General features: G+C 41.7%; 1 protein-coding gene across 1 annotated transcript in view; it reads left to right on the top strand.

Annotated features, from left to right (window-relative positions):
- Positions 1-12,413, top strand: part of AGO2 (argonaute RISC catalytic component 2) — a 58,018-nt gene that overhangs the window by 16,150 nt on the left and 29,455 nt on the right. Inside the window, exons 2-4 of the mRNA XM_059867625.1 lie at positions 1,066-1,261; positions 5,013-5,133; positions 11,006-11,187. Of these exons, the coding sequence (XP_059723608.1) occupies positions 1,066-1,261; positions 5,013-5,133; positions 11,006-11,187 (499 nt within the window). The remainder of the gene's footprint in view (positions 1-1,065; positions 1,262-5,012; positions 5,134-11,005; positions 11,188-12,413) is intronic.

Genomic DNA, 12,413 nt, shown 5'->3' with positions numbered 1-12,413 from the left:
GGAAGGATGAGAATGATGAAGCCTGGTTTATGAGCAGGGACTAACAGAAGGAGCATAGCCTAGAATTTAGTATTAAATGGGTATTTGGTTTAAATCTAGAAGTACAGTCAGGAGTACTCAGTATGAAGGCCACCCAATATAACCTGCCAAAAAAGAAATAATAATGGAAGGATGTTTTCTGAGCGTTAGAGAAAGCCAGGGTGGAAAAGTGGTGACAGATTTGTTAATGAAGGGATGTGAATTGTTTCTGGTGCTAGCAGAGAACTGAATTTGATAATCTTAAGAAACCACACCTGAATTCTTACATAAGTAATGAGGAACCTCCTGGGTTATTTCACATGTGAAGATTTTGCTGCAAGTTGTTGTTGCTCCAGAGCACAGAACACCTGAGCACTGAGACTGCAGAAGTTTTGAATACTCAAGGTGGTACCTTGCACACTTCTCTGTGGATTTTTAATGGACTTTCCTGTATTGAAACAACAGCAAGCAGCCTTTGTGCTTCTGCTTCATGTTGTCTGAGCAACAGCTGATGTTTGAGCTCAAGAATTGAGCACAGCAGCAGTAGAGTATTTGCTCTGTTTTCTGTGTGATGGAAGCAGTAGGATATAGTTTAGTTCTTATACAGGCTTTTGCAGAGAGCTGCAGCACAGAGGAAAGTGGTGGAAACTCCATTTCATAGGTGTTTGCTCAAATGAATGTGGGTAGATCTGTTTTAAAATGAAGATTCTTCCCTGCAAGGAAGAGCTTGGTTCTTGCTTTCCTACTTGGTCTGTGAAATTCCTACCCAGCTGACTTGTTGTAGGAAAATACAACTGATTTTAAGATTTTTTTCAGTAACTGGGGCTATGAAATACAACATATTCTGAGCCAGCATGAGAAAGAAAGAGAAAACAGAATTCATGGTCTCCTGAAAACAGGGTTTGGGCTTTTTTTTCATTTTTTAGGTTGTTTAAAAAGGATGATGGTTTAAATGTGCTGGGCTTCACTGGTCCAATAGCGTGTTAATTTGCTGAAATGTCAATTTGAGACAGCTGATGGCTAAGTTGTGTTTTCTGTCTTTTGCAGTGCTCACACCTCCTCCCCCATTGCCACCACCAATACAGGGATATGCCTTTAAACCTCCTCCTCGACCAGATTTTGGCACTTCTGGGAGAACAATCAAACTGCAGGCCAACTTCTTTGAAATGGACATTCCTAAAATAGATATCTACCATTATGAATTGGATATAAAGCCAGAAAAATGTCCTAGAAGAGTTAACAGGTAACACTGTGCTTTGCCTTTCTTCAGTTTATTTGCAGTCTTGTTTTTCTTTCAAGTAGCTGGAGCCAGGTGCCCTCACTGCTGTCTGGAAAGATGTCTGGCTTTAATCAGTGATTTTACTGATCACTTCAATTAACAGGATATGCATATGCTTTTTTTTTTTCTTCCAAATCTTTACTTGGATTGATTTTGTCAGAATCTTTAGATGCTGCTGATTGAAGCTTCTGGTGGCAGATGGATAAGCTGCATTAGCTCTATTGAAGCTGGGTCAGTATAAGCCAACTTGATAAAAATGATTTCCTATTAAATATTGGGATGTAATTGGCTGAAGTCCTTCAGCAGGGAGCTGGTGATACCTCCTTGTTTTCCCACCTTTACCCTGCTCACAAGAGGAGGCAAAACCCATTTGTTTGTGGGAGAGGATTATGGCCTTACTAAAGCAGGTAAACAATTATCCTTCATCAGTAGATTCTATATAAGGGAAAAGTATGCTCCTGAAACAGATAGCAAGGTGAAAACAGGGATCAGCTGTCCAGGGAAACAAGCAGGCAGGTCTTGCATTTGGCATCTGTGCCCTGTTGGAGTGTGCAACTTCATTGACTTGAAAAAGGAGCAGCCTTGCCAGAAGTGAAACTTGAGAAGGAGACTTGGCACCAGCTGGAAACCACAAGTGTCATCATCATAACTACACCTTGACTGTAGAGGATTGGAATGGCCTGTTTATATATTCAAGAGCAAAGCCTTTCCTTGTTAAAAAAGGTGACATGGGTGGAACCAGCTGTCATGAGAACAAACAGAGTGGAGTCAAAAAAGCCACCCGAAAGCCACAGTTTTCCTTATGTGAGTTAATAAACCTGAGGGCATTCTCCATTGCTACACTGAGGAGTTGGTAATGATAATGTTTCCACAAAGCAGCATCACTGTGCTTTGCTGCCCTGTTTTTTTTTTTTTTTTACTTCCTGTGGTGATCTATTATTAGTTTAATTTTTCAGCTAGTCAAGAGCTGAGGTTAATTTTAAAAGCAAACACCGTTGTTAGGTGCATGAAGCTGAACTCTCTTCTTGCCCAAGGGCAACTGCTGATTTCACTGAGATGTTCTTCCTTCATTGGAGCACTGCAGAACACTCGGAGCAGTCACTTTTTTCATAAGGGAAGCTGTGAGAAATTTACTTTCCTGAACCGCTGTCCCTGCCACCACTCCAGCTGTGCCAGCTGCTGCTGGCTGATCCAGATTGCATCTGCAGCTCCTCTGGGGGCCAAGTGCTGCACAGCTCATGTGTGTTTTCTGTGTGAGCACCTCCCTTACAGTCCAGTGTGGGGGTGCTTGCCACAAAAACTAAAGCAGTTTTTCTCACTGGAAAGGCAGACTCTGTTCAGTAGCACATTCTTCCTCCAGTGCCTGCTAATGACCTGCTCTGCTTGGTCAGGTTAGTCACTCCTCTTTTGTGGTGACAGGAGCAGGTACAGATCTGCACAGGTGAAATGCCTTTTGCAGTAAGCAGAGTTGCCATAGATGCATTCAGCAGTGGTGTGGTGGATGTTTCTCAGGGCAGTGTGGTAAGAATACAATTTGGATTCACATACTGAAGTGTGTTTTATTTCTTTTGAGTGCTTACTGCTGTATTCTGTAGATGTACCTGTACTCACCTGCACCTGGGTTTTTGTGAGCTGTGACCTATGTCTATACCTGTATTTCTGTGTGTGCAAATATATATATATAGGATTATGCAGGATGCTCATGTAATCCAATTCTGAATGATGTCTTTTTACAGCTGGCTTACAGGTTTCTAGTATTTTGGTTCTATAATTCACTTGTATATAGTAAGTAGTTTTTATCATTGCTTTATGTGGTATAGCCTCTAGAAAGGAGAGAGGGAGGTTTTATTTTTTGCTCTACTCCCTCATGTGTGTCAGCTTTGTTCTTCAGTTTTACTCCAGTTGTACTGTAACCCTGCAGACCCTATTGCAGGTGTATCCACTGTAGATGCAAGTTCCACACTGAGACATGAGCCTGGAGCAGGACTGGAAAACACAGCTGGGACGACGTGCTCCTGAATCAATACAGTCTGGCTACAGTTCTGTACATGTGGCAGAAAGGCCAGATCTGTTTGGGTAGTTGGACAGGCAGAGTGGGCAATGTGAGCTTAGTTCTGCACTCTGGGTGTTCTCAGTTTAACTTTTGAGGATTTGTGCAAGATGAACTCTGCCTGCAGTTGCCTGCCCAAGGTTCTTGGTGAGCTTGCATGAGCTGGGTAGAACAGTCGTCCCAAAGGGCTGAAGTTAATGAAGTGGTAAATAGCTCTTCTTTTAACTCTGCATGGAGAAAATAACTTATTTTTCTTAAAAATATCTCCACCCACAGCTGAGAAGCACCATTGCTAATTGTGGATGTGGTTTGAAGCTTCAAAACATAAATCAAGTGGAACTGTTCATTTTTTATATAAAGCAGTTTACAAATGGAAGAACTTGCTCAGGGAGAGTGGGGTTTCCATGCTCAATCTTAAACTCAAGGTTGAGAAACACCTCCTTCCTCCCACCCTCCCATTTACTTGCTTGCTCATTCAGACCCTGCAGACCCGAGGCAGATATTACTGGGTCACGTTTGATTCATGCTTTGCAGGAAATCAGAGTTTCTTTCAGTGGCCACATCTTATTTTAACATAAACCTTGGGACACAGCAAAGAAATTGACAATTAAAACAGTCTCAGTTATTTTCTTGAGTGAGTTCAGTTTTGTCTCAAATTTTGCAGCACTGTAATACCTGAGTGGGTTAATTACCTTGCCAAGTCAGGGTGCATGAACAGTCACCTGCAGCACCTGTGAGCTGGTGATTGCCAGCAGTGCTGGGGGAGCAGTAGTTTCCTTTCTGTGCCACTTGATCCTCTTAATGCCCTTTTGCCCCTGATTGTGTGTTAAGATTGCAGCCTGCAGATGGATTTTGGGTAGTACAGGTGCACTGAGGGATGTCTCTCTGGGACACTGGGGCCAAAAGACCTTTGGCATCAAAAAATGTTATTATTCCAGCTGACCTCTCACTGACTGCTGAGCTGCTTTGGATGGCCAGTGTGTAAACACTGTGGTTTGACAGGAGCTGTGTGAGTGGTTTCCCTGTTAATACAAAAATGAAACCTAATTCCAGCTACTTTTAAATGAATGTGTACTGTTAATGTTCACAGCTCCACTGAATGCACATACCCAGTTTTGTTGGATGGGTCCCAGTTTTGTTGTGTGTATGAAAAAAAATGCATTTCAAAATTCTTTTTCTCAGGGAGCTGCAAAACATTTCACTATCGTTGGCATTAACTGCTGTCCTAACTTTGGGGCTCTAAGCTGGGATAATGATATTTTTGAAAGCTTCTCAGGCTGCTGAGCTTTTGGTCCAGGGTCCTCTGCAGAAAGGGCTGTAGGATGGGGGAGCTGAAGCCCCAGATCCACCAGGCACTTCTTCTTTTGAGCTTGAGAGAGCACGAGCTTTCACTTCTCCACTTCCAGTAGGTCACACAAAAGAGGAAGGGAAGTTTTTAAATCTGAGAAAAACCATAAAAATAGCAGTTTTAATGAAAGAGTTCAGTCTGTGAAAAGGTTGCTTTCAATTCAGATCAGTCAAACAAATCTTGCTTTTAATAGACAGGAGTGGACAACCTTTTAATTTACCTAATGCCTCTGTTGGTAAATATTAGTGCTAGTCCTTGTCTGCCTCTTAACATTCAAAGTAAAAAGTTGGATTAACCTAATCTTTTTGCATTTTCAGAGAAATAGTGGAGCATATGGTTCAGCACTTTAAAACCCAGATTTTTGGGGATCGCAAACCAGTGTTTGATGGAAGAAAAAATCTTTATACAGCTATGCCACTTCCCATTGGGAGAGATAAAGTAAGTTTTAAATAGAAAAATTTCTAGAGATTTCAATGTGGTAATTTCCAAACATTTTTAATAACTAATGGAAACTGATTTTCTGTTTCTGATTTTCTCTTTCTGCAATAGATGTCTCTGTTGTTGCCACTCTGCTCAGGGTGTGCTTTGCCAGGACACACGTGTGAGCTTGCTGCTATCCCAGTGGTCTCTCCCTCTTCTATATCCCTTCATTCCTCCCTCTCTTTCTCCCTACTGGTGTGGTTTCTGCTGCTTTAGGGAGCTGGATCAGCTGCCCCAGACAGCAGACAGTCTCCAGAGTGGCACTAGGGAAAAAGGGAGAGCACAGTTGAGTGTGGGAGAGAGGAGGGAAAATACTGCTCTGGGCAGCAAGAAGCTGTTGTGTCACCTCACTAATCTCATCAAGGCCCACTCTAAGCTTATTCTCACTATCAGTAGCTGAAAGAAGCTCCTCCATCTCTCTGTTGCCTGTACTGGAACCTCTCCTCCCTAATCCTTGATGACTGAGAGCCAAATTAATTTACACTGCACAGGTTAAGACGTGCAATCTTTGCCCTGGGGCAGCTGGAGAGGACTGGGGTTGTGTTTGCCAGCTCCTGGTGGGGCAGTGACCTCTTTGGGCTCTGGTTGTGGCTGCTCCTGTGCCCATTGACTGCTGGAGTGGAAGGGACTCTGTTGGAACATGCAAACACGAGCCCGAGTAAATAATTGAGCCTGTGCATCTGTGATCTAATAGCAAAATGAATTTTCTGTGCCCTGTTTTCATTCAGGTGAGTCCCTGAGGGAGGGCACAGTCATTCTTGTTGGTACTGCAGTAGTTCCATTCTGCTGGGGGTGCACAGTTACAGGGAGGACTGTTCCATCTCCTGGGAGTTCATTACAGCTTTAGACAAAAATAAAACATAAGGGGGAAAAGAGAAATACAGAGAAATGTGGAAACTGGGAATCTCTCAGGCCCTCTGAAATTCAGCAGCTCTAGAATAGTTCAGGCTGTTCTTTGCTGTCTCATATTGGGTGTCTGTGCAGTGCTTGTAGTTAATAGTTCTGCCTGAATCAAGCTCTTAATCTCATATGTGTAATTTTTATTTCCTCCCAATCTTTTTAAGTGAATGCATGCAGTAAAGGTCAGACTCTACTCCAGTGTTAATTACTTTTTATCAGTTGATAGGGCAATGTCTGGGAAAACGATAAAGGAATCATTAAAAGTCTTAGTGGTTTTTTCCCCTTGCTTTCACATACAATACTCCAGTTCCTACAGGTTTGACACACAAGACTGCAAAGTATTTGCAGGCCTGGAAGGATACTTGATGAGAGTCTCTTAGGGTTTGAACAACTCTGCATGTATGCAGAGTTGCCTTATAATACTTAACAAATTATGGATTAATAACTACCTTATGACAAGGATGAAGTTCTTCATTTAATAAGTAAAGGTAAATGAGAAATGGTTTATTTATACATGATAAACAGAGATCAAATTAATCCTCAGATCTAATGAGACTTTATGAGATGCAAGTTGTCCCTCCTTGCTCTGATAACCATTTTGGATGGGACAGAGTTAACCAAGTTTTCCAAGTCAGCCTTTTCCCAGGTGTAGGTTACACTGTTGGTTTGCAGGGACACAGAGGAACTGAACTGGGGCATCAGGAGCATTTCCTGCTGCCACACTGTCCCTAGATTTCAGTTTTACCATGTGTATTTCAGTGTGTGTGGGCTGTAAATTCCAAAGCATCAGGAACAGAGTCCTGTCTGCTCAGCAGGCACAGGCACAGAAGGAATATCTCACCCAAGAAATCATCTCATCCTTTCCCAGTCTTGCCAGAGCAGTCATCATTTGGAGTGGGTGCTCACTGGGGAGGGTGTTTGGAGTTTAGCATGAGTTAGTTTCATCTGTGGCTCACAACTAGGCTCAATTTCAAGAAACTCCCATTTTTCCCTGTTTCCCATGGTTATAGGGCTTTGTCCCATGTTCTGCTCCACACATATTTACATTACCCTGGAGGAAAGAGCTAACAGAGATAAATCTTGAGCTGTTTGAAATGAGATGTGGGGAAATTTAGCTTAATGAAGGAAATTTTTACATGGTGCTAAATTGGTTTAAGCATGATTTAAACCACTATAAAGCTTGTAGGTATTAGGACTTTCCTCCAGCATAATTAGATTAGCTTTCTTTGGTGGCTTTTTTTTTTTTTTACTGTTCTGTACATAGCAAATATAGCAAGATTACTGCACATCTGATTACATTTAGGATCATATTGAAAAGATTAATGAAAATACAGTGATTAATCTATGTGGAAGATCTTAACTGACTTGCAGTATGCACTGGTAGTGGAAAAGCTGATGCTAAACAGAGGGCTGACCCCAAATTGCCAAGGTTTTTCTCCTCCTGTTGCTCTTTTAATTTAATTAATGCACTCTGTCCTCATCTCTTGTTGTAGTGGTTGTTCTGGGCTTGTTTTTTTTTTTTTTTTTCTGTACTTGCTGGCAGCTCTGCTTCTTTAACAACTTTTTCTTCTATATAAAAACTTTTCTGTTTGGCTTTCATGGTTATCAAATCTGTTTTCATTCCTCCCTTAGTGTACCTTCTTTTCACTCTTTAATTTCTTCATTTTTTAGACCTTTTAGAACAAATATGGAATATGTAAATATGAACATGATATTTTCTTAGCTTTTACTTGTGCATATTGAGAAGAAAGAAGAGTTTAGGACACTGTCAAGGTAGGAAGATATTAAAAGTCTCCTCTTTCCTTGTAGGTTCTACACAGCAAGCCCAGGACACCTCTAACAGCAGCCTTGTATTCAATTTCTGCTTTACTTGTGCATTTCCCTAAAATATCCTTCTGCAGTTAAAAGCTGGAATTTAATTTTACCAGAACTTGGAAGCTTTCTCACCTAGCAAGATTCAAGAGCAACTGATGTATCTTAACCTACATCTTCATTAGTCTTTTATTAGAAAAACAGTAATTAGGAAGGAACAGAGCAGCAGTTTTGTACAGAAATCCTGCTGCTATTCCCTTTTCCAGAAGGAAAATGTTAATCCTGTCTGTGGCACAAACTTGCCTCTCTGAGTTTGTCTTTCTGAAGTATTGCTAAAGACTCTGCACGTGACAGAAGCAGAGCTCTTGCCTACATCCACAGTTTGTTGTTAATCTGTTTTCCTCTGAATCCCTGGGAAGGGAAAGCTCTTGGATTAATGAAGAAAAGGTACATTGTATGCTCAGAGCATGATAAAATAATCATGTGAAGTTGCATTTATTTTATGGAGAAGAAGAAATACTAAGAATTTCTCAGAAAACACATGGGCAGGTGTAATCTTTTGGGTTTTTTGGTTTTGTTTTTTTTTTTTTAAACAGTGATAATGCTGATTTGTGTGAGTCATTCAGACCACATCAGCTTCAAGGCCTATTCTTTTTAAGAAATTCAGAAAATTTCAAAAATTTTTTTACAGACTTAATGATTTTTTGCATCCTGACAGTAAAATCCCTTTCATTTAGCTCCCTTAGCTGCAAAATTGTCACCTCTGTTGCAGTTTAGCAGTGGGTTGACCAGGTAGCATCCTGACATTTATTTGGGGATAGAGAAGAAAACAAATCTTGTATTTGGCTTTAGGATTTATCCCTAATAGTAAAGGACATGGTAAAATTCCCATCTACAACTCCTTTGTCCTAATTTTTTTCTTATTTTGCTTACTTTGCCAAACATGAGAGTGTTCATTTGTTCTCAGAAGTACAGAGTGGGATAAATAAAATATTACTGAGAGAGGAAAAATTCTGATTAGCAGTGTCAAAAAGTGTATGTGAACTTTTGGATGTGGGATGTGGATTAGGGACGTTTTTTTAATATTTTCATGATTTTTTTAATAGGGTGAGATATTTAATTAAAAAAACCAAAAAAGAAACACAGGGAAGTTTTATTTATACCTTACTTATTTTAGCAGTGACTCCTAATTCAACTCATTTGGAGTTAGACCCAGCAGCAAAAACTGTTTTGGGCCAAATACAGCAGTCACAGCTCTGCTGACTTTTACTAGTATTTGCAGCTGGGCACCTGGAATAGAAATCTGGAATAGAAATTCTGCAATCCTTCAATTCTGTTTCTACTAGGGACAAGGTTACTGCAGCACAGGTTGCTCTTCATCTCCCATTCCATCATGGTGAAGGAGTTTTGAAAATTGATACCCGGAGAGGAAAAAAAGTAAAATTAAATTTTTTTTTTTTTTTATTTTTTTTTTTTTTTTTTTTTTTTTTTTTTTTAGATTAAGGGCACCTAGGTGTTCAATAATCAGATGAGTTGTGTATGAGCAGTATTGGGAATAAGTATAGAGTGGCTGGGGTGGGAGGGACCTTTAAGGCCACCCTGCTCCAAGCCCTGCCATGGGCTGGGACACCTTCCACTGGACCAGGTTGCTCAAGCAGGAATGATGAAACTTGATTTGGAGGAGAGGTTTAAAAGAAAGTGCAGGTCAGGTGTGACAGACATCTTCCATCTGCTGTAGGTGAGATGCAAGTTGAGAACTTTTTGATGGTATGGTGGAAAAAAGACCTCATGGAAAGTTTCTAGCCTGTGTGAGCTGTAGACCACAGCAGTTTCTTTGCACAGCTTTCAGCGGGGTTGAGCTGGGCCAGACTCACAGCAGTGACCCCAGGATTAGACTCAGTTCCCACTGCCCTCCCACAGCTGTGCAGCTCCTTCTTCTGCTCCGTTCTCCCTGGGGAATGATGTTTGTGCTGGAGGAGGGATTCAGCTGTAATATTAATTTTCTGTCCCTGCTATAGATAGTCCACTCATTTTTGGGGGCACATGGGAAGACTTCTTATTTGTGCTTTATATTTCCTTCCAATTTTTGGACTAAAAAAGCAAATTGTTGTAAGACCAAATGCTGGCAGATAGATACTAGTTTGCTGTTAGCCACCTGTTATTTTTGCTAATTACACCTTGCCTCTTAAGTGAATGCCTTTTAGATTTAAATTGCAAGCCCCCTAGCAGGGAAAATGCAATGTTTTTGTTTGTATCCAGCACAAAGGATACTCTGATCTTCTTATTTCTTGTAGTCACTCCCGGACCTCCTGATCATTTCAGACAAGCCTTAATTTTAGTCAGCTTAAAAACCTTGGTGCTCAGACTTCCTTTGTTTTAAGCCAGAGGAGAAATCAGCATTAGAAATAATTACAAGTAATTGGCTGAAGTAATTTACCACAATGTAGTTTGCCACTGCTTTTTAAACAAAAAATTCAAATTAGGGCATACCATGGCAAAGAGGTGCCCTTGTTTCCTACCTGATACCATCACTAGCACTGGAGGTTGTAGTTTATTCTTTCTTTTCTTACTTTAAAAGTAACAGTTGTGGCTTTTGTGGCTTTTCTGTTTTGGGTGATTGATAATTTTTTTTTTTTCTCTTTTAAAGCTCTTTTCTTCTCTTGTTTGAGCTGTGTCTGCAGCAACAGTATGTAAAGCACTCTGGTGAGAGCAAATACCAGAAATTCATGAATCTTGGCAGGTGGTGACACCCCATGCTTTATTTTAGGCATGCAGGAGCTGACACGAGCAGCGACGCGCCGGGGCGTGTTAGGGATCTGAAATCGGGTTATGGGATCTTCACCGAGACCTCCCCGTTGATATGAGTGCCTCCAAGTTCCAGTGTTGCCTCACAGAGGAGATAGATGCCAGCTGGGAGGCCCTCCAGGCTTCTGAAATACCTCTTGGGGAAGATGGGGCTGTAAAAAGAGGCTGTACCTAATGCATGGTGTTGCTTCATCCTCGCTTTTTGTCTCCTCCCCTGCTTCGTGGCGTTGTTCAGAGGAATCCATTGTCCCTTCTGATTTCCCCCCTTCCAATGGAAAGAATCATCTTGGTTTGTTGTTTGGCATTGTTGCAGGTGGAGCTGGAGGTCACTCTGCCAGGAGAAGGAAAGGACAGGATATTTAAGGTGGCCATCAAGTGGATGTCCTGTGTGAGCTTGCAGGCTTTACACGATGCTCTCTCTGGCCGGCTGCCGAGCGTCCCCTTTGAGACCATCCAGGCCCTGGACGTGGTCATGAGGCACTTGCCTTCCATGAGGTGAGGGGAAGCCCTGGAGGTGCTTAGGTGTGACTTGGGTGTTTTCACAGAATCACAGAATAATGAGGTTGGAAGAGACCTCTAAGATCATCGAGTCCAACCTATGCCCTAACACCTCCACCAGACTAGAGCACCAAGTGCCATGTCCAGTCTTTCTTTAAACACATCCAGAGATGGTGATTCTACCACCTCCCTGGGAAGAGCATTCCAGTGCTTTATTTTGGTGGCTCTTTGGGCAGTCTGTGTGGCAGTTGTGGCTGTGTGGCAATGGCAGGCTCAGGCAGGAGGCCATTGGTGCTTCCCTGGTCACCTGGTGGGATCAGGAGTCTCCAGCCTGGACATGAGAGCCTTTCCCCAGAGGTGTCAGGCTGGCCCCATGGTTGTGTGTCTCAGCTCAGGGGGACTCTGCCATCTCCCTCTTCCCTCTCTAGCCTTGGAGAAGGAGGCTCTCCCTGAGAGGGAAGTGCTTGAAGGTTGGTAGATTATTGTATTTTTTGGGAAATGCCCCGACAGAGGCAGGAATGATGAATCTGACTCCATGTTCTCAGAAGGTTGATTTATTACTTTATAATACTATATTATATTAAAAAATGCTATACTAAGCTATACTAAAGAATACAGAAAGGATACTTACTGAATGCTAGAAAGATGATGATGAAAACTTGTGACTCCTTCTCAGAGTCTCAACACAGTTTGCCCCCAATTGGTCAAAGAGTCAAAACAACTCACACCAGAATCCAATGGAACAATCACCTGTGGGCAAACAATCTCCAGCACATTCCACGTGAGCACAACACAAGAGAAGAAAATGAAATAAGAATTGTTTTCCTTTTCTCTGAGGCTTCTCAGCTTCCCAGGAGAAAAATCCTGGGCAAAGGGATTTTTTCAGAGAATGTAAATGCCACAGTGGATGTGGAAAGGTGAATTTAAACCAACTTCTTACCCTGTTCCTGTGTGTCCTTGGATGTTTATTGCCAGTTTTGTGTAAAGGTTGCAGTGCTAGGGGCACATTAATGTCACCCCGTGTGGCTATTTTGATAGGAAAGAAAAACTTGGAAATTATTTGTTTGTTTTTCAAGTGGGACCTACAGCATTTTCAGTCACACCCAAGAGATACTGGGCTTAATTCTGCTGCTGTGACACAAGTCACTTAAGACCACTGTGCAAATTAAATTTAATTAGAAAGCAAAGAACAAAGTTTAGTAGGGCTGAACTTTCCCATACTG

The sequence above is a fragment of the Haemorhous mexicanus genome, chromosome 1 (genome assembly GCF_027477595.1).
Source record: "Haemorhous mexicanus isolate bHaeMex1 chromosome 1, bHaeMex1.pri, whole genome shotgun sequence".
Lineage (NCBI taxonomy): Eukaryota > Metazoa > Chordata > Aves > Passeriformes > Fringillidae > Haemorhous > Haemorhous mexicanus.
Note: the sequence above shows the minus strand (reverse complement) of the source record. Positions and strands in the feature narration are given on the sequence as shown.